Raw genomic sequence first — 21,766 nt, forward strand, 5'->3', positions numbered from 1 at the left:
CTTTTCAACTCCCAAGGAAATATAGGAACCCACTAGGCCATGCCCAGAGAACGTGAATAAATAGGAGTAATTGGAACATGCAGTACAACACAGGGAGAAGCTGAGTAGACAATCTGAAGGGAGATTATCCCACCAAGGATGACCCACTAGTCTCAGAGGTCACGCCAGACAAAGAGTGTGAAAAGATCACGTGAACCTGTCCAAATGATTCTTCTTAGCACCTAAAACCCTATCATTTCTCTGTCACACCTTTCTCTGTGAATTGTATAAGTATTCCAACCGTATTTCCTTGTTCCAAAGCAGTGTTTAGGCCATGCCAATTTTACAGTTGGGACTTTCTAAAAGTGACAAAGAGAGCCAGGCCATATGTTTGAGTCTGCAACAAAACATTCAAGTATGTTCTATGAAACTTTTCAGAGTATACTACTCAATTTCATAGTCTAACCAAAGGTTACAACACAGAAAACTTAAGTTAAGCATTGTTCCATGAATCATTTAACACAATATGAATAAACACAACTTTTACATCAAGGAGAAACATCATTTCAAGATCACCCCTCCATGTAAAAGAAATGGTTCAAATTACACAAATGTAAGGACCAAACCTGGATGTCTAATAATGTAATATCTAGCCTGTATGCCAGCACTGCTGAGGGCAATGGCGTAATGCCAAGACATGTATCAAAACCAAAACATAAACATCACATTTTACAGGAAAAGTCAGAGGATTCGAAGAAAACAAAACATCTGTGGGACAAAATACCTGTTGGCAGGCAAATGTTTATCTCAAAAACATCCAGTGATATACTAAGATAGTCTCAATTTCAAGAGTTTAAACTATCCTACAGTCATGCCATATGTAAGAATCATATTCTAGTCATGTCTGATATGCAGCTCTTACTACTAATGACAGCAGAGAGACGACCTTACCACGTGCACCAGACAGCCTACCTTTCGCCCACTTCCTATTCCAGGTGAAACGATGACAAGGACTGTTCAGATACTCCATAGTGATGGTCACCTCAGGATCCTAAATCTACCAAGTCCGCAAATTAGAAACCTCCCAGGGCAGGTTTGTATCCTAATATTGACAAGCTGAAACTCTACCTCGCACCAATCATCCTATGTTACCATGGACATGACAATTACAGTGCTTGAAACACGTCCATATGTACCACTGAGCACCCTCCAAGCTGGCAAAAATTAAGTGTCCCAGCTATCCAGTGTCACCACTGTCTGGCTGGAAGGATTCCAGATATGAAAGAGAGGGTACAAATCAAGACCTACATGGGCATGGGTTCAACATATGGAAAGTACCTACTGTTACAAGTTGAGATAGAAACAGGTTACCCAAACACTTACAGCATAGACTAAATATGACGCTTTCAATCTATCCTTCTTTACTTGCCATGAGGAGCAGACAGATGAGCAAAGCTATTTGTGAACTTGCTCAAATCAGCAAAGTCTGAGTAATCTGCATAACAGTATAAAATGTACTTCCATGTACTCAAAAACAGCTACATCTTCTACATCAACTAATTCACAAGAACATTGAATCAACTTCAGGACATTGTCCCTTCAAAGCAACCACAACCAGTGTCAAGGCAGTGGACACCAAATTTATCAATGTTTTACACACTAAATCAATGCACCTTACCAAAAGAACACAACTAAATGTACTGAGCACAATTTACCCAAAACTTATTTGGCTATCAACATGCTACAAGAATAGTTATTATATATCTTACCATCCTTACAAATACACAGGTTTGTAGGAGCAAAAATCCAACTCAGAACACAGCTGTATTGGATACATCACATAACTTTTCAAGTTTATTATTGTACTTAGCAGGTGGGATCTGGTGGTTCTGGCCTCTAAAACCCCTGAGTCTCCACCATAATCTCCTAACAGCACAGTTCTGGCTTGTTTTGGGAACATGCAGAAAATCCATGGGTAAACAGCTCTATGTCAGACTATGAAAATAGGTCATCCAAAGCACACAAGTACACAACGAAAAGTAACAAAATTATCCCAACAAGTCACCTGGACACTACTGACCACTTACCGAGGAAACACTGTTTCTCCTGGTCTGGATTCGAGTTTAGCACACACAAGTACATGCTTCTTCCTTTTCCCTCCGGTCTGGCTCACTCACAGGTGCTGGACAAACCGTGCTGATACAGGCACTGCTTCGGACATTGGATAATTGCCCACTATCGATTCTTTCCTACACCGTCATTCACTTGACTTACAGCATGCTATTTTGTACGGTCAGGGGTAAAACTTCCCCGTGCAGACAGGAACAAACTGTTTCTAGTTGGGACAAGAGGGACTGGAGTGGCCTGTTGAGTTGTGTGCAGGAGAGCAACAGTGCTGTCAAGCACAACCTCCTTTGTCCTACTTGTACCAGGACCCAGGGAGCATGAAAAGTGATATCCTCTCAGAGGTGGGCAGGGCTTGGGGAGAGCTGGCTTCAAACCATCTTGTCCTATCCCCTACAGTCCCCTGACAGTGGTCATCAAATCAGCACAGGAAGCATGGACATCAACACATCAAGTCTTGTGGTATCTCCTACATGCCTCTTCAGATCATCACTGGTGGTTCCAAGAGTGCTTGAGGTGAGAGGTATAAATCCAGACAGTTGCAGAGTGCCCAAAGCCAGTGGTTACAGGCAGCCTTCTAGCTTAGAACAACAAGTCAAATGGATCTGGACTGGAGTGTTGCCATGCATCACCCTCCTCTGGCCAGGTCATTGACATCCCCTGGCCAACTGGGGAGGCACTTATCAGCAGTCTGCCCCTCCCCCTGGCACCTCCAAACAACCTTCATGTGTCTCACCTTGCAAGCACTGCACTCTCCATAACAACTCCCAGTTGTAACAATCACCTTGGAAAGGCCCTCTAGACTAGAGTTAGAGATATATTATCCTTACCATCAAAAATGGTATCAGCTTCACACCACAATGTCAGATGAAGATGGAATGGCAATGTGCCAAGTAAAGATTTTACATCAGCTTGTACTCACATCTACCCACCCCAAACTTGGTACTTTATCATCAACGGGCGATGCGTTTCCAATTTCTTCATCACTCTGAGCTTGGGGGTCAAGTAAATCATGCATCAAGGTCAATTCATGAAAGCAGATGAAACTTGGGATTCAATTTCAATTTCCAGGCTGGAAATTGCGTACACTTTTTTAGACTTAGAATTTCCATATATATCTGTGCCAGACTGTGTGTAGCTACATACTGGGTTACATATGACATATCAAATCCAGTCCAGGAAGTTCTGATATTCATGTATTGATGCTGTACCATCTCTGATGCTTGTTGCATACATTTGACTTTTCTTGCTTTCAAATACTAGTACACAGTATAGTACACTACCATCATCTGGTAATTTGCATTCTTAGCTCCTGAGTATATCCATAACTATGGCCTTAAAAAAAAATGCCAACTCAGGGACATGCACCGATATGGTTGACCTGGTATAGACCAATGCGAATGTGAACATCATATGGTTATTCATATGGTTTGTGTTATAATACAGATCCTCCAAGCATGAAGGATATGGCACTGACCCCATATTGGATGTATAGTTGTACTCCTCAGTGTCACCAACACATAGAATGATAGATCATGACCAGTTGTCCTTTCCAATAGCGCTAAAGCTTTACAATGTCAATTTCAGTTAGGCTGTTGCATGGGAATGGGGAGGCTAGGAAGACAGCCAGCATTAAATCAAAATATCGGTCGGTGCCACTGACAATTTTACAAGACAGTACATGGATCAACAATACAAGACATGGTTGGAGATTCTGTAACTGTCTCCTTTCTGTCTCAGATTCTATGTCTGTAAAAGAGATGATATTTCTAGAATACCAATCACTTTGTAGACAGAATATCATCTTTCATTTTGATGTCATAGAATCATAATAATGGTTTCCCATGTACAATATGGAGAGTATACAATCAGTGTTTTAGCAGTTGATATCTCTTCAAGTTCTTGTCATTTACATGTTAAGTCAAGATCCCAGATACAAATACAAATTCACAATGTCTTTCTATAAAACATATCCTGCTCATCAATATACAATGAACTTCAGGTAAATGAAAATAATTAACAATTGATGCCAGTAGCTGTATAATTACAAATATTTACAGGAATACACAAAGGGACACATCCATTGCATGTGCCATTCACAGTCACAATAATCTTCTAATAAATTATGCAAGTCACATACTTTAATTCCTGTAACAGAGCTTTTCAAAAATCCCTCCCAAAAAGCAAATTAACCTTATGGTAATTGTACAGGGACAATACCCCACACAAACAATACACAACAATGGCCCTTTCACCTTCGGGGTGCCCAATGTGTGAGCATGAAATTAGCTTGACCTACCCAAGACTACATGACTTGTATTGGGTGATAGTGTAATTTGTCACATGGCACAAAGCATTCAGTTCTAACAGAAGGGGCCCCACAGGCCACACATTCAATCTGCCCAACATTCAACCCCGCTTAATGACTTTACTTCCAGACTTCCAGCCATGTCTAAGTTCAAATCAAGGAGATGATGCCAATTGCACCCCTTGACCCCAGCATTAGGCCTGTTGCAATTTTGTCCCTCTTTACACAGTCAGTGTTTATGCTGAATCGTAGAAAAATATACATCAATGAAGTCGGTAAACCGTCTTTAATTCAAAAATATACTTCACAGTTGTCTGTCTGATTGGCCAATATGAATATCTCATCTGGAAGACCCTGCATGGCATGGATTATTGAATCAGGAAGATCATAACATATTTAGAGGCCCGACTCTGTCTTGTGTGATGGTATAAATCCCTATATTGTTGTTGGAACATTTTTCACCACAGCTATGTACTGTTTTACATCTCTGGATGTACATTATCAGCTGCAGGGATGGACTGATGTTGCTGATAAGACTGCATTTCTTACCTGTTGCTATGTTCTTTTACATGATGTACAATGATAGAGAGCAAGTTCTTTACACTTCCTAATTGTACTGAACTTCATGACAGGTCCATAGTCTCAAACAAAAGATATTGCTTTTCCCGTCAATGTCATTACCTGAGTAATCAAGAGCCAGCCATGGTGTCTAGTCCCATAAAACCCCTGGCACCATGGCTTGCTGCAGTCTGACCATTTTTATCCACCCCAACAAAGGGAGAGAAATTGAAGATAGCCCAGATAACCCAGATGAGCCAGACCCTCCATCAGGCTGACCCACAGAGATAGTCAGGTCTGCACCATTTGTAAAGGGAGAATACCCAACAGTCTGATTAGGCACTGGACCTAGAAATCAAATGGGTGCTTATACTGGACCCATGGGGGAGAGAGGTCACGCCAACTTCACACCGAAATTAGGTCTCTATTGTGAGCTATTCCGTTCATGAAGGGACAATTTTCCCATTAGGACAACAAACAAAAATTGCTCTTGGCCCTAAAGCTATAGTTATAAAAGATACAGCAACAACTCATACAATTACATGGAGAGAAACTTCGACTTTGATGACCTATTTGATAGGACACAATAAAAGCCTCCTCTCTAGTACCAGGGGAACCATCCATAACCACTGCCACCACACACCATGTATTAGGACAGGGGAGAACGCTCTATAAATGGACAGGCACGGATTAATTGAGGCTCATACAAACTCCTCACAAACCATGATTGCACCAGCTTAGCTGGCATCTTAGCAATGCCAATATCAAAGAAACCCAGCATCATTAATAGTCCTGGGGCTAATTGGAGTAAGGAGGATCCCCCCATATTTCCCCTGACTCTAAAATTGGCAACAGTACCAAATGACAGGGACAGCATGCACACTCTTCCATAAAACATCCCTTGGACAAACACTGACCACCAGTCTGTCCTTATTAACCATTGGACTCAAATAGCACCTCAGCCTAGCCATGTCTTCCTAACTAAGGACACATATACATTGGTATTGCAGACAGTTTGTGTGATCTTCCCTCTGCTACTAACTATGTCCAGATAAGTAAACAGAGCTGGGGAAGAATGTTGCTCTGCCAGATTTAATTCCTTTTCCTTCGTTCCAGGCTGACCCCTTTGATTCGATACTGCAAGGAAATACTACAAACTGTAACCTAGGCGCTCTGAATGTCTTGAAATAGTGCTCTCAAGAGCCAGCTGTTGGTGGCAAAAGGCCTGCCCCACAAAGAAAGTATTTGCACTGCCTTTATACTAGGGTTAGGACCGAAACAGCTGCATCCTCAGCTTGGACTCCACTGTTTTACCACAGGAAGTGGTCATACTTTTACCAAAAATAATACCAAGCTGGAGGGAGAACTCACAAAATACTGCAGACCATGACCAGATATTGCAGAAAATAGACAGCAGTTGTCCAGCTGCTTTGGTAGCTGCACAGGGTTACACACCATGACAAGCTCATCTGCTGCTGTCTACTGTGAAGTAAGCATGCAGAAAGTCAGTGGACTTACGCCGAAAGGATAACTTGGCACGCCTCCTTGCCTTCCGTTTCTCTGCCTCCAGGAGGAAGCGCACTTCCGAGGGGGATAAGTCCATGGCTGGGGGGAAAGGAGAGGCCTAACCACCATTACTTCAGAGGGGCACCACCCCACATCTGGACCTCTCTGCTTCAGCACTGACTGGCCGTTAACATTTTTTGGTGAGGGGTGGAAGTGGGTTATCCCAACTGTCCTAACCATGTGGGTCTCCAGATAAAACAAGCATGAGATGTCCCCAAATATGGAGGCTATCCCAGGGGGCATAAAGATATTGTGACAAATCAGCTGCATTCATCCACCCGTCTATCACATGATGCTCTCAGTTTTGTGTATTGCAATGATTACAGGATCCTTCCTGGACCCCTCCACCATTTTCTGGCTTGGTTTCCCCTTCCAGGGTTAGCTTTACAAACAGTCAACAGATCAGTGTCAACACCACTGAGCCACAAGTTCCTGGAGAACATGTAACAAGTTTGCTGAAGTCTCTTCACACTATCTTGCCTAATCCCCACACATGCTGACCCAAATCACACCAAACACAAACAGGGGCATTCCCCACAAGGAAGTCCATTTATTGTTTTATGAACTCCTTACACACAGGGCAATTGACAAGCCAATTGGGCAAGATCATCTCCATTCATGAGTAATGAGCTACCCTGATAAAAGATTTCACAGCTCATATTTTATCTAAACACCACTGACTCCTCCCACTTGTATAAAGGGCACTTCCTGCAATGTGTTTCTGATGTAAAAAATAAATACAATGGCAACAACTTAGAATACACATACATCCCTAAAATACATCAGCATGCCAGGCCTCAAAAAAAGAAGGAAAAAAGTGACCAAGGTCTTATCTGATCTGAAATCTGCTGTTCCTACAAGCTATAACCTCCTCTAATAACACTATCAGTACAACCAGATGGTTCAAATTGATCTTGTCAAATTGTATGTTTTATCAGTACAGCACATTGTTTGTGGCAGATGTTTTTATCACTGACAATCATCGCTGACCACCGTTATTCACACTTTTTCTATGTCACCACGAGGAAGAGAAGTGAGACTGAATTTTGAATTTTCATTTTAGACATGGAGCAAATCTCCCAACGGAACAGAAACAGACTTCCTGTATTCCACTGTGGTCAAAAGACACCGACAATTGTACCGCAAGGAAATTATAACAACAGGCAGCAAACACATTCTTTGACAAGTTTACTTTCCCCTTTGATCAGACCCACACCACTGTTTACACAATGACATGCTGGAAAATCCATGATGAAGACAAACAAACTGAACCAGCAGATATTTCCATCCCTTTCCCTGGGGACAAATCACAAAGCGTTGCTAGGTTAGAGTTAACCCACTTTGGGAAATAAAGGTGAAAAACACTGCCTCAGCTCAACCAGTGATTCAAGATTGACCTATACATCAAGGTAAAGATTTTAGAGCCTATCCAGAAGGGCAAAACAATCAGTCCAGTTGATCAACCTTCTTACCAACACAATCCTATCTTTGATGGATCCCTTTACCCCTTTAGCACAGCCTAGCCACACAAAAAGCAACAATACCCCCTTTCCCATGGGATTCCATCCTCACATCCAGTTTTCTAATCAGAGGGATATCCAAAACAGATGGTGCTTAGAGAGGCCACTTCTAGTTCAAAGCAAATGCCCCATCAGGGAAAAAAAACGCTTCGCCAACACCTATGGAAAAGCTGCTGGTAAAAGCTGTTTGCAAAAGCCACTTTGCTGCGCATATCCACATTGAATGATGCCATTGATGGAAGAAATAAGAGACTACCTTTCAAAATACAATGAGGCAATCATAGAAAATCAAATGTACTGAACACAACTGGCAATGCAATCGTCTCCGATAGGGAAATCTTTCCATTCCCACTTGATCCAAGTGTTTCTATTGGCGCCTGGTATAATTAGAGACAGCCATTGTAGATGGATGGCATGATACCAATGGCAGGTATGTCATCACTTAGGGCCAGACCAAACAAAGCAAAGGTCCCAGACCAGCAAACTAAAAACCATCAACAAAATCCTTTTGGAAACTGACAAATCCTTTAGTCCCACACAACAATGCATTATATTTCAATCACATCCTCCGTCCCCTCCCTCCCTGCCACTCAACTCAACCTAGCCTATGGTAAATAGAAGGAGAATGTTGGCTGCAGACCTCCTTTCAGTTTGGCTGAAAACTGCACCATCCCAACAACTTCACTTCAAAGTGTCCCTGACCCTTCAACCTAAAGCTTGTCCTGGAATACTTCACTGCTCTTATGCTATGAAGTTTTTGTACATTCATTTCTATAACATCTTACATGTACCAAAATGTGACATGTTTATCCATTTCATTTGACCAAAGTTTTCCAATTCATTAATTCCAAAATGCGATGGACTATCTTGCAACAGCATAATGTGTTGTGTTGAAATTCCTTGGTTGAAACAATACGAGTGCTAACCTTGCCATGAATAATAGTGCTTTATGCAGCCTTACATAACACGAGAAAATCAGCAGCATTTTTGACAAGTGCAATCTACATCTCATACAAACAATAGAATTAGCTTGACAGTTCCCATACAAAAATCGTGGGTGGTACATTGCTTCAGGTGTTGTGAAACTGCTGTTAGCTGTACAACCTGTCTAAAACACCTGTCAAAGGACGTACAAATTACGATGCTATTCTGTGTTCACTCACTGTTGTGTTACTGAAACTTGCCAAGTCATGACTAATGTTACTTTTTGTTTGCCAGTATTTACAGACAGTTGAATGTTTTTTCTCTAATCACCCAACCATTGTATGTCATCCATTTCATTTTTTTTTTCAAAATGACAACAAAACCATCACAGGTGTTATTAATATCAAGATGTTTTGTTGCATTACTAAACTGGCGTAATTGTGATGTAAGTGTGTACCACAGATTCAACAATCCAAGTATACAGTAGATCTAACACTTCTATGAAAGTAATTCTTTATCTTTGACCTAGAATGACCTCTACCTATCATGTAAGGCTGCTTACACTTTACAAGCAGGAATTACATCCAGGGTAAGGTTTTCAGATAAATCAATTGAATGACATACAATATATTTCTGATGCCCATTCCTTCAGTATCCATCAGATGCCCATCAGTAGATCTTACCATTACTTGCTACTCCCTATATAACTACAGTGACTAGATAACTATAGTGACTGGATGTAAAGAAGACCCCTATAATCAATCACAATCCTCATCTATTAGACAAAGTCCCATGGGGAACATGAACACCCTGATAAATTCATATTGGAAAACCCATATCTGGGACAAACCTCTCTCTTCAGTGCTGAATCTGTACAGCGTGATCTCCCCATGCGCTTCCCTAGATACCAACATCTGGTTTCTATCCTGCTAGCAAAGTCATCTCCAGCATTGACAAACTTTAATCTACATGTTGGTACACTCATATATTTATTATAGACTGTCAATAGCAACATTCACCAAAGTCTAAATTTGTATTGATTAGGACATCAATAAAACTGATTGGGAAGTCAGATTTTGCTTCATCAGCTCTTGATACAATATGGTAGATCCACAAATGAATAGATGTATGCAGGGGATTGCCAATCATTCCGCCACGTCTCACTGGGTTTATGGTTAATCTATAAAATATAACCCACAGATGGAGTATGCCCTGATTGGTAATCACACATCAGGCCTTCTTCTTCTAGCCCTATAGTGCATGTGCTATGGTTTTGAACAGTTTACCTTCTGCTAAATATTTCCACTTGATAGTTCTCAATCTATGAGTAATGAATAATGGAGACTAAAATAACATCTACATACATGAAATGTGATATTTTTGTTATCATTTCTACCATGGGGTGGATTAGTCTGCCATGTGTACATGATTTGGCACAGACGTTTGAACCATCAAACTCAAGGTCTATAGATCTGTAGTATGTATAAGGATTTGAGCCATCCAGTCAGGTCACTTGAGTCCTGAGTGGGTGGACATGTCTTGGGGCTGTTTGTGAAATTTTTCAGTAACTAAAAGAAAAGACACAGCCTTTTTCTTTATTGTCAGAAAGACCTAACTTGTTCGGGAAAATTGTACTTATCAAAACATTAACCAATTTAAGTTGCTTTGCCAATGGGGCATCCAAGCACAAACAGCTGTATGTTCTCTGGCTACTGATGTTACATTACTTAAAATACAAGACATCATCTTCATGGTTCTGCAATAGATAGCCACAGGCGATCCCACCTCTGAGGTTACACCTAAGGTGATCATAACATAGTCTATGGGAGCCTGGTTAACACCTAGAAACACCTGTCTGTTGATACAGTAAAGACAACCATTCAAACAACATTTCAAACTACAAGTATCCCCAATGCATAATACTCACATGTTCCCCTTCAATATATATATAACATATTAAGAATTAAGAAGAGATTGTGTAAATTTTACATTTACAACTGTCATAAACAAGAGTTAAACTAAACCTCGAACACAGGGTGGGAAAAACTTTAAAGAACTTAGTTGCAATAATCCCACCAAAGGAAATATAGTTAATGTATGTATGAAAGTTACACAATAACATGATGTGTATTGGATTTAAGTGAATGAAAGCCTATATAAACATACCATTTCACCATTGCTTATCTTAGCAATCTCATTGTTTCCAGTATAACTAACACAAACAATGACATCATAATGAGCTAATCTAACCTTTGTGCCTTTGGTGCAAAAACAGCAATGTTACAATAGTGCTACAATATATACTATTTATAGCCTAGACAACCAATAACTTTGAACTCTGTTGATGTCAGTTTATGAAAAAAAGTTAGAACAAAAGTTGTCATATATTTCAACAATATAAGTAAACCAAACAAACTTTAAATATTTCATCTTTTAATATGCTATGTATATACACATACAGACACATGGAGACAGGATTTTTTCTAAGTTTCGTCAGTCAAGAAGACAAAGAAACAGGAAGATGCAGGAAACCAGAGTGGCCCAACAGGATGACCTATAACAACTGAGGTCAAAGGGCAAGTCAGACAATCACTCTACCTTGACAGGTGACAATTTGCTAAGGACAACAAATGTCTACAGATTACTTAATTTTTCTTTTTGTATAGTCGTTTTTCTTTCTAGGAAATTCTACCTATCAAGTCAGCTTTCGCTTATCTGTTATACAACACTGCGACAGGTCACACTATAACAGCTGGCAGGCGAAAACCTGAAGTCTTGAAAACCCATAGCCTATCATTAGTGTATAATGTGCCGGTTCCGTTACTCAATTACAATGTGTTGCCCTCCTCTGGTCTTCCTCCTGTATGAACATCTAATTACAGCAGACCAGTGTCTCCAAACAAGCTTGGTTTGACCCTGCTACCACCCAGAGGAGAAGGCAAAATGTCACAGGTCTACAGTGTAACAATTATAACAATTGTCAAGTGAATTGGGACTCATAATTTGGGCCTGTTGGATGTGTACTGAGACTCTCCAGCATGGTACAAGATATTCCATTGGAACAACAGAAGTATGACCCAGCCTGAGGACCTCTCCTCTTCCTGCCCAGCTGTTGCCACTGTCCTGTCATCATCACCTTTCCCTTGTGTTTTTGTGAGGGGGTGGGGGCAGAAACTTGTACACCTGCAGGGCAGGACAGCTGGCACCTCTCTCACAACAACAATCCCACTGGTCATTCTACTAATGGAACCAAACATCCAGTCTGAATCAATGGAGCCATTTTCCTTCTAGAGGGAACCATTAACAACCTCTTCCTCAGTGTGGTGACCCCTTCATGATATAATTTGTGCTTCTTTATAGATCTACTTACTACACAACCATGGTGTTCTCCTGTATTGCCAGGGGTGCCATATGGTTATTATGTGGCATGTATGCACACAATCGTCATGCTAGGGCTAAGAAGTATACCATATTTTACAACATATTGTTAGACAAAAGTACATGGTATCATGCACTAGTGTTCCTGTAAACTGGGTCTCTAATGCTTTCCTGACCTCTCTGACAACCTTTATGCTACTTTAGCTCTTCATCAAATATTTATGGCAACAACCCAAAGCTGTACAGTATTTAATGACAGCGGTGTCAGACAGCACATATAGTGTTTCATCAAAAGGTCACTTCTATCTACCATGCAACATTCTGACTTTATTACGTTTTAATCAACAGGAGATGCTAACCATATGTCATATTGGAAACATCAGGGCAACTTTGAACTTTGGTTATACAAACTGAATGTAGTAAATGTAGTGCATATGAGTCAATTACACAAGACATTATCATCATTATGCAATAAAAACTTATCAAAACCAAGTGATAATGATCACCACCAAGAGATCCATTCAACTTAAATTAATGTATCAAAGCTGTCTTTCAACATCCTACTAGGAGAAAACATATGTTTTCTATTCTGACTGACCTAGCTCTTACACTCCAAGTCATTACAGAAATACCAACAGGATAAGGGTACCCAATTATTTTGGCAGTACAGAATGAAAGGAAAGGTTATTTAGAAAGATCATCACACTGTGACATTCACACAACTAACATAAACTTTTATGTATGAAAGAAAAAACTGGATAGTAGGTTTGAAACATGTCAACATTGCATGATTCATAACAAAGTAGTACACAAGGCTTGTCTGTTGACATAGCTATCATCAAACTGCCATGCCATTCTTACACATTTTCACATTTGTATGATGCACTGCTCTGGTGTAAGAAGTAACAAAAATTTAGTATGTGTGCAAGCACAAGCCATTGAACAGAAAGAAGCAACCATTGTGACATGTAACTAGCTCATTTCTAAAGTGGGCATTACACCATTTCTTTACTATACACACAGCTCAAGAGTAAGCTTGCTTTGAATGTAAATGCTGATACTGTAACACTAGTGCCTACACCAATGGCACTGTCTGTGCGCTATTTGTCATGGTACACAGTTCTTCATGCAGAACAAATCCTCTTGATTTCGTCCTCCTAACACAGTTATAGGAAGCTTTACTTGTTTACTGAAGAACATCTGCTTCTCTTGGCGTGTTATTCTTGGGACTTCCTTTGGAGATGGGTATGAAAACAAGCCAACCAAAGGACATGTTTATAGGGCATTCCTACTGTCATTTTGTGTACTCAAGGACAAAACCTCCACAAAACCCAACTTCTCATAACATTCCTGCCAAAAATGCAAACTTGGCATGCTTCCAAATATTCCTGACTAGCATGTAGCACTGCTGAGGTGAACTTCACATTCCATACCGCACGTTTTCATAGACACAGAGGAAAACAGGGTAAAATGTTACTGATACACATATTGTGATATGTATGAATCTATATCAAAATCTAATGCATTGTGACCTTTTATTCAAACAGAGCATATCCTGGTTGTAAACTAGAGCATGTACCCTGGAATGCATCCTCGGATATGATTATGAATAATCTTTTTTCCAAACAGTCCCCGTGCTGGTTCAGCAAGGCCAATATAACACATCTACTTTCATTAAGCTGCAAATAGCATGTTAAATGAAATCAATGCTGTCAACATGACTACACTAACCTTGTTACATTTCTATTGATGAATAGTCTGTTCTCAATAATCCCTATGCATACGAGATCTTGTCTAATCTTGTTTGTGGTCAGACTGTCTGCATAATCAACAGGCCTGCCCCAGGCTGGGAAGACCTACATAGGAAATGGCAGACATGCCAGTCTCGCAACAACAAAAACAACAAACAGTAAAACAAAATCAACTCTACCAACATATGGAAAACTAATGTACATCAAAATAGATGTCTAGACTTGTGTCCATGCCCTAACACTCACCCAAGATAACACTGACTGTTTCTGTTTCTTTTTATTGATTTGCTAAGCACTAAGTACGGACAAGATCCTGCCCTGGGCAAAACCATTTGACATCCGTTCATTCAACCCTCCCTATCTCTACCACAGAGAAGTTCGTCTGAAGACTGAATTGTAGACTTCCTTGATACTGTGGCCTGCCTTATCTACAAATGGCTGTACTAATATGGAGAAGCTGGCTTCCTCAATGAGACCCGGCAACATGTCAGTGTCCCTGAACTCCAGACGGAAGTGGGCACAAACTCTTCCTGCAACATGCTGTCTCCTTCCATATCAAAATACGCCTTGTGTCCACTGTCATAGTCCAAAAAGTTCCCAAAACTGACCTAATATAAGGATGTTGGGCATGACTTCTTGTAGAGTCATAGTGCCGTTTAACAGGAGAGACATAGCAAAATCCCTCCCTTTTCCTGCCAATCCCATATTACAGTATTCAGAGTAACTCCCACCTCATATAAGGAAATGAATGTTGAGTTCAGATCTGTAATACTAATAGAACTGAAGACGCAACATTTATTTCCTGGTGCTGTTGTAGTCCCAATGTTACCCACAGGCACATGCTAATCAAATGACTTATGCTGTTAGGCTGTGTTAGTTCAAACTGGGCAACATAAAACAAGAAACAAATTTAGACCAGGAACAATGGTCCTTTTCTACAGATTAGTTCTGCATTTGTATGGGTGTCCCCAGCGATTCTCCCAAAATAATAGGCTCCACGGGCCATTATCTCCAAAATTTGGCTCAGAGAGTTTTATCCATAACCCAGCAGCGCATGAAATCCTGCTGTTCACCTTTATTCATATTTTAATAGGTTCCATTCACAGGGAAATCAGGATACAATGGGGAATCGTGGAGGGCAAAACTGACAGTGACACCAACAGGGCAGATTTCCCTTCGGTCCTTTCATATTATGGGCCTGATCTGCTGTGATAGGGGTTGGGATGTTTTCCTTTTCAAACCTTCCCATTAAGTGGCGTTGGTAAGTTGTGTTTACAACCAGCTTTGGAGCTATATGATATACAATATAACTCTTTTTCTTCTATCACACCAAGGATCACACACAGCCAAAGTTGCGGTCCAGAACGAAACAATATTATATTTGATAGAATACTGAATTTTTCTCCACCCGACTATACCAGCAGTATCAACTGACAATAAACATGCTGCTTACCCAGACTTCTTCCAAAGGATTTAACATTTTGCCGTTCTCATCATTTCAATAAAGTAAAAAGCAACCCAAGAAATGAAATCACAATCTTACAATGCATGATTCACAATGCATATGTACCCTGTGTTGGTTACAGCTTAAACTTTGTATCTGCTACCCACAACACCCACCCAAATGGAAAAGAAAATGGTAGGGAAGCGATCAATCTATCCCATCTTGTTAGTATAACAGCACAGCAGGGGACCTGGACATGGCATTGGGTTGGCATTTGTGGTATTTTGAAACTCATATCCCAGTACAAGTCATGACAAGGTCCTGGGGTCACTTTCAACAACTTCAAGTGCACTTGATCCACTTTCACTTTTGATTTCAACATCATGACTTGTCAAAAAAACAAACACAGAAAGTCATGTTTCCAGAACTCTGGTGTCAAGTTACAGAATGGTTCTGTAAATCTATTATTGCAATTTATGACATGTAGGTTATACCAATACACGGTCACGTTTGTTCAGTGTGTATGTCTGGTAAACTAGACCGACTGAAACCAACTGATTCGCACCGAAGCGTCGGCTTACTCTCGACAGTTTCCACATGGGATTTACATACGAAAGGACCTCTGTTCATTAATGACCTGCATTCCAAAACATACAAAGCAACAAGTTTGGTATGAAACATTTTTTTCTGTCTCAGCCAACCAGTGAGTGGCAGGGGCAGGTGTGGGAGCAAACAGTGTGGTGGTTGGGAGGGTACAAAAAGCCTTCCTCCAATAGACCTCCCACTGCAAGGGAAAACTTGCTACAAAATCTCGAGTTACACTGTGAAAGCTGCCAGCTGGAACTGAGAAAATACTGAACCCGAAGTCCTACGGATACAGAACACAGGGCCGGGGGCATGCGGCGCATACAAAGTGGATCGTAGAGAGTCCGATGAAAGAAAACTGAACTTCTTCTGTTACGTGGGCAGAAAAGTGAACGGAACAAGACAGACTTCGAATGGGGCGATCACAATCTCTCTAAAAACAGGAAGGACCTGGTTATAACAGCAGGGATACTTTACGTGTGGTCTGAAATATGTACTAGTGGACATAATGGTGGGTGGGACTCACCTTTGACTTGGGTCTCAAACTCCACCAAAATTTCCTTCTCTCTCTTCCTGTCCGTCATGCCTGCGACGAGCAACAACCTTTCGTTTCTGTCGCCAAATTACTGGTGAAAGTCGATCAGAATGTCATCCCAGAACACACCAAGTCGGAGACGTGATTTTCCACTGGTGTCTTGTCCGCTCAGAAAGGTCTCCCCACAGCCGTAAGATATGTTGCTAGTGTTTTAGAAGAAACATTGATGAATCCCAGGCGCCGCGCTCTCTACAAAATCAAAATTTCATGCACAAGTACACCATTCGCATGGCATGATGGGAACTGGGAGGTCCCGATAACCTCTGACCTACAGCAGCAGGTGACGTCACATTTAAATGTCCCATCTGATATCATTAGTCACCGGGCAACAACCAATGGACAACAAGATAACAAAAAGACCAGCCAATCCAAGCTGCTGTTCTATTTTTAAATCACCTGACGCTATCCTCAGACGACAGTTCGTCATCGTGTTGTTCGAGGAAGGAGAGTTTGTGTGTTTTGCACGATATCTGTCACAGTTTTGTAAAATTCGTAGTCTTTGCATCCAGACTGTTAAGAGCCAAATATCAACGACGTAAAGATGCCACAAAAGAGAGATTTACACCCGACTTTCGCGAAGAAACGTGTACTAGAACTGGAGTGCAGATACTGCTTGAGCTTCCTGTGTGGCAGAGGAATGAGGGCCATTTTGTTGGCAGACACCAATATTGAACTATACTCCACAGATCTTCCCCCTGGAGAGTAAGTAATCGCCCTGGTCATTACTCCTGTTATCCCTTGTTTTACAAATGTGGGGCTAAGTTGGGTTAGGGTGGATTTGCAGTGTTGTAACCCTGCCTAAACTGTTTGTGTCACGATCGAGGCCCTCTGGCTTCCGGGTTTTTGTTTTCACCAAGAGAATTAGCCAGACCTAGTCAGATACGTTCGAAGAAGTTATGACGAATCACGAAGTTAGATAAACAGATAGGAGAACAACCGTGCCAAAAATATGTCGTCGACTTTGGGTTTGAATGTCCGTAATATCGTTCATTACTACACAAAGGCAAAAATGGTACAGCAAGTGAAAGGCCGGGATGTGTACTTGTCCCAACAAGCCTTCAAAAACTGGTTTTGACTGGTATTGTCTTTGTAACCATTCTACTACTCTTGGTGAGAATTCAGTACTTGTCAAGCAGACGGTTTGAATGAACAGCTGATCACATTCTAATTTGTGGTGAAATATGTCAAATTCAATTGGAATTGACAGCTGTGAGAGAAAATATGCAAATGTCCCGGATTGTTTATCAGACCTTGGGTACTGACGTCATTAGGGACAAACTGACCACCATGTACTGTTGTTTTGAAGGACACTTTTTGCTTGTACACCTGACAATACTTTAACTGTTTGGAATTGCACCAAATACTCAAGAAGGTTATCGAAATATTACAGCAAGGTCCCCCAATTTGTGTAACAAATTGTTTTCACATGATATGGAATGTGACTGAGGTTTTGTTTGTTGTGTAAATGTAATAATAAAAGTGTTTTTTACATTTATCTTCTAGCACAATTGAGCTTGTAGGGAGCACATATACAACAGAGAACTGTGACTGCAAAATAAAGGATATAGCCTGTATCACATGGTAAGTATTGGATAAGTACAAAGTGAATTTTGTATTCTATTTACTTACCCAAAGTTTAGCATTATATTATATTATCTACACGCTTGTCCTTGTGATTCTGTTGACAAGGTTATTGTAGATTGCTGTTGTTGGCGATGAATCAGGAAAGGCAATGCAAACTGCGATTCATGCTAACCTTTAAAAGAAGGGTGCAGTTACATGTACGTATGAGTTGGAAACTGAAAAGTGAATCATGTAAAATTAAGTGCAACATCTAATATGGTCTTAATCGTGCTGTGGCCTTCCTTGACAGTGTCACATTCATCTTGCTTTATTTGTTGGAGTCAAGGATATTTCCCTCAATCAGTGGTCAGCATATGGTGCATTACGTAGTTGAAAAAGTAAAGCAACAGAAGAAAGTCAAACCAAAGGAATGTCCAATATCATGTTAGTTCCCTGGACCCATTTACATTACCAACATGTATTGACATAAAGGAAGACTGATTAGCTTAGTTTACAATGATTGATTATCATGGTGCATGCAGGCAAACCTAGCATATTAGTATTTAGTAGTCATTCCTTGATGATCAATAAGGACAACAAAGCCTGAGAACCACCCAACTCTAGTGTTTTCCTGTGCAGAACGGACACAGAATATAAATGACCAAGATGAAACAACTTCGTTATTTCTGCTGACATCGGATATGACTGATACTATCCATCTACTGACTATGTCCACAGTTTTGATAACCTTGGTCTGAGGACATTTACAAATTTGCCAAGAAAAGGTTGTTGCTCAGTCAAAAATGATCTGGCTAAAGCGACTTGTTGCTATAAAGATTATCAGATCCTTTCCAGCCCAGTCACTAGAAAAGGTTTAGCTCAGTCACTAGAATTAGTAGAAAAGGGAGTTGTTACACATAATAAATGTATATCCTTGCTGTGGAGAACTACATGTATGCACACTGCACTTGTGCTTGTTAACTCTTCAGACTTTGTTATGACATAGCATGTTTGTGTTTTGTTATGTGCACCAAGTCAGGTCATAAAGACTATCCAGGGTAATGGGTTTCAAAATAAACCATACTCTCCACCAGTGCAAGTGCTTGGTCAAGGTTGATAAGAGGGTGTTTCCAACCTTGGCAGACTGCAAATAATAAAAGCTCTATATTTAGCTGCCAGACTGAAACCTGATCTTGGTGATAGCTTTGGCCTCACACAACTTGCCTTATCTCAGGACAGAAGGTGTTGTTAAATGTGATCTGGCTGTAGGAGTAGGGTTTCTGGGAGATGTTATGATAGGTTCTGATAAGCGTCAGCTCTGAGTATGCCAATGGCAAACTGGACTTAGGATTATACAAGGGAAGAATAGCAGAGGGTTTGGATATGGATGTTGCTACCATAGTAACTGATGACAAGTCATATTCATGATATAGATAAATAGCAGTGTCAAGGTTCATGGCCTTACAAATACTGTAAGGCCTCAGTCAAAATAGATCTGTGTACCCAATGCATTTCTGGTTGTGAAGCCTGTCACATTTAGTACTACCATAAGAGGCTTCCCTTGCTGTACAAGTATTGATGTGTGCTGTATTTTCCTCCACAGTGGCAATACAGTTGGGTACCACGTGATCCTGCCCTGCAGATCCTGCCTACAGTCCTGTAATAACGGACACTTCTGGATGTTCCACAGCAGCTCTTCTGCTGCCACAGAACGGGTGGATGGAACAGGTAAACACTCACACATTCTAGCAACACAAATCTTTGTCTTAGATTTTCATGTTAACTGTTAACTTTATTCATTTTACTTGTCAAATAAGGGTCAAATACTTAGCAAGTTGACTCTTTCTTTTCTATTACTATGTCCTCTAACTAGCATCTAATGTAAAATGGTTAACCTCACATTTTTATTTTGAAAGAAAATGATCTTTGCCGCTATGAGCTATGAATACATTGATGTGCAATGTGTCTGATATGTCTTCTAAAATCATGTCCAGTTGCTTGAGTAATGGCTTTTTGGCGTATCTTATTACCTGGATGTCTAACCTTCATCGACAAATACATTGATTTACTTAGTACAAATGTACTCTACATGTACATATATTAAATATCAGTGTTGTTGTAACTTTTTTCCCTAGGTGCTCAGGTGCTGACTTGGGGAGACCTGTGTGACACTGAGGATGATGTAGGCATGCAGTTCCCCTTTGAAGAGTGTGACAGATAAGGGGGAAATGATACACAGTATGCCATAGAAGTAGGGCAAATATCAAGTCTTTCCACACAATACATGTACATGTAATGTTCCTCCTGTCTGCTCTTTGTATACTTTTCTACAATGGAAAGTAGCAATTAGTTCATGTTTGTGATTTTATTTCTCTGTGATAGCAGGGTATTTCATGCAGGTCTTTTGATGAAAATTGATTCAATGGACACTTTGTTGGTTGGACAAGAAATTTGATGGACTTCAAGTTACAATTTTGTTCAGTTTTGCCATTATTTTACAACTGATATTTAGAACTTTTGAACATGGCTTCTTGCACCAAAGAAAATATGTATCTTGGTGCCACCTATTTTAGGTTTGAACTATTGTACAAATTAATGTGAGGATTTTAAAGTTACATAGTTTGGTTTAAAGTGAAACTAAAAGCTAATAGGAACAAATTGATGACAAAATCTTTGGATATTTTGAGCACAAAATATCAGTATTGTTCGTAGCAACTGTGTTATACAGTTTGGTGAACTGCTGAAAGTGTCTTTGACATTCTGTCAGATAGCCTTTTTGATGTTCAATGACAAGCAACTACCAGATATCTTTCCTTTTCATATATACAATGTATATTATTATGGGATTTTTAACTATCAAGATCATGTATATGCAACTATCTCATAATTTATTGCAAAGAATTTCCATATTTTGCTAAATATGACTTTGTAAATAGTGTATAAATAAATGTGGCAATTGGTGCATATGTAAATTCTCTATGAAGGGAGAAGTTTTTTATCAAGAGTTTAACTCCTATTTTATTTCAGTACAGATTGATGTTAAGTTATCTCTTGCTACCATAACCTACCAGATGGTTTTAGAACTTTGAGATCTGTAGTCAAAGAACACATCTTTTCATATTTTTCTTCATATTTGTAGGTTTATGATTTTATTTCTGTTTATTTTGAAACTACTACCATAGTCACTAGATAACTTGACTGAATATCTCCATTGTTCATAATCTAATGGAACTTGCAAACTTCAGTGAAAGATGTAGCAACTATCTCATTTCTGCACTTTTCTTTGTGTCTTTATTGTAACAAATACAGTTAGCTAGTGTTCGGTTGTGTCTCTTACACCCATGGACAACATCTGTCACCTATTGCTAACTTCTCCATGTAAAGAACATCAATAAACACAGATATACATGTAAAACTTATTCTTTCATAGTCACAACTCTTTGTGTTTTGATTAAAAGCTATTTAAACATG

At 40.1% G+C, this 21,766-nt stretch overlaps 2 protein-coding genes across 10 annotated transcripts in view; one reads left to right on the forward strand and one right to left on the reverse strand.

The window, feature by feature from the left end:
- Window positions 1–16,952, reverse strand: part of LOC118416686 (SLIT-ROBO Rho GTPase-activating protein 1-like) — a 59,212-nt gene extending 42,260 nt beyond the window's left edge. The window contains exon 1 of one of the 9 annotated variants that reach the window (XM_035821865.1): window positions 6,488–6,706. In XM_035821865.1, coding sequence (XP_035677758.1) covers window positions 6,488–6,572 — 85 coding nt within the window. In that variant the 5' untranslated portion in view covers window positions 6,573–6,706. Of the gene's footprint in view, window positions 1–2,066; window positions 2,455–6,487; window positions 6,707–16,663 lie in introns of those variants that run through there. The other 8 variants (XM_035821871.1, XM_035821870.1, XM_035821868.1 and 5 more) reach the window with 8 other exon arrangements.
- A 152-nt stretch (window positions 16,953–17,104) lies between these two features.
- Window positions 17,105–21,766, forward strand: LOC118416687 (protein FAM72A-like). Its single transcript, XM_035821875.1, has 4 exons — window positions 17,105–17,434; window positions 18,236–18,313; window positions 19,899–20,023; window positions 20,431–21,766. Exons 1-4 carry the CDS (start codon window positions 17,274–17,276, stop codon window positions 20,514–20,516), a joined length of 450 nt encoding a protein of 149 aa, XP_035677768.1. The 5' UTR covers window positions 17,105–17,273; the 3' UTR covers window positions 20,517–21,766.

The sequence above is a fragment of the Branchiostoma floridae genome, chromosome 5, assembly GCF_000003815.2.
Source record: "Branchiostoma floridae strain S238N-H82 chromosome 5, Bfl_VNyyK, whole genome shotgun sequence".
Lineage (NCBI taxonomy): Eukaryota > Metazoa > Chordata > Leptocardii > Amphioxiformes > Branchiostomatidae > Branchiostoma > Branchiostoma floridae.

What these genes read in the sequence shown, in the direction of transcription:
- LOC118416687 (XM_035821875.1), top strand. Translation starts at nt 17,274, where the DNA reads ATGCCACAAAAGAGAGATTTACACCCGACTTTCGCGAAGAAACGTGTA. An exon ending in ACAGATCTTCCCCCTGGAGA is followed by an intron (nt 17,435 to 18,235) that starts GTAAGTAATCGC and finishes TTTATCTTCTAG; the next exon opens with CACAATTGAGCTTGTAGGGA. An exon ending in GATATAGCCTGTATCACATG is followed by an intron (nt 18,314 to 19,898) that starts GTAAGTATTGGA and finishes TTTCCTCCACAG; the next exon opens with TGGCAATACAGTTGGGTACC.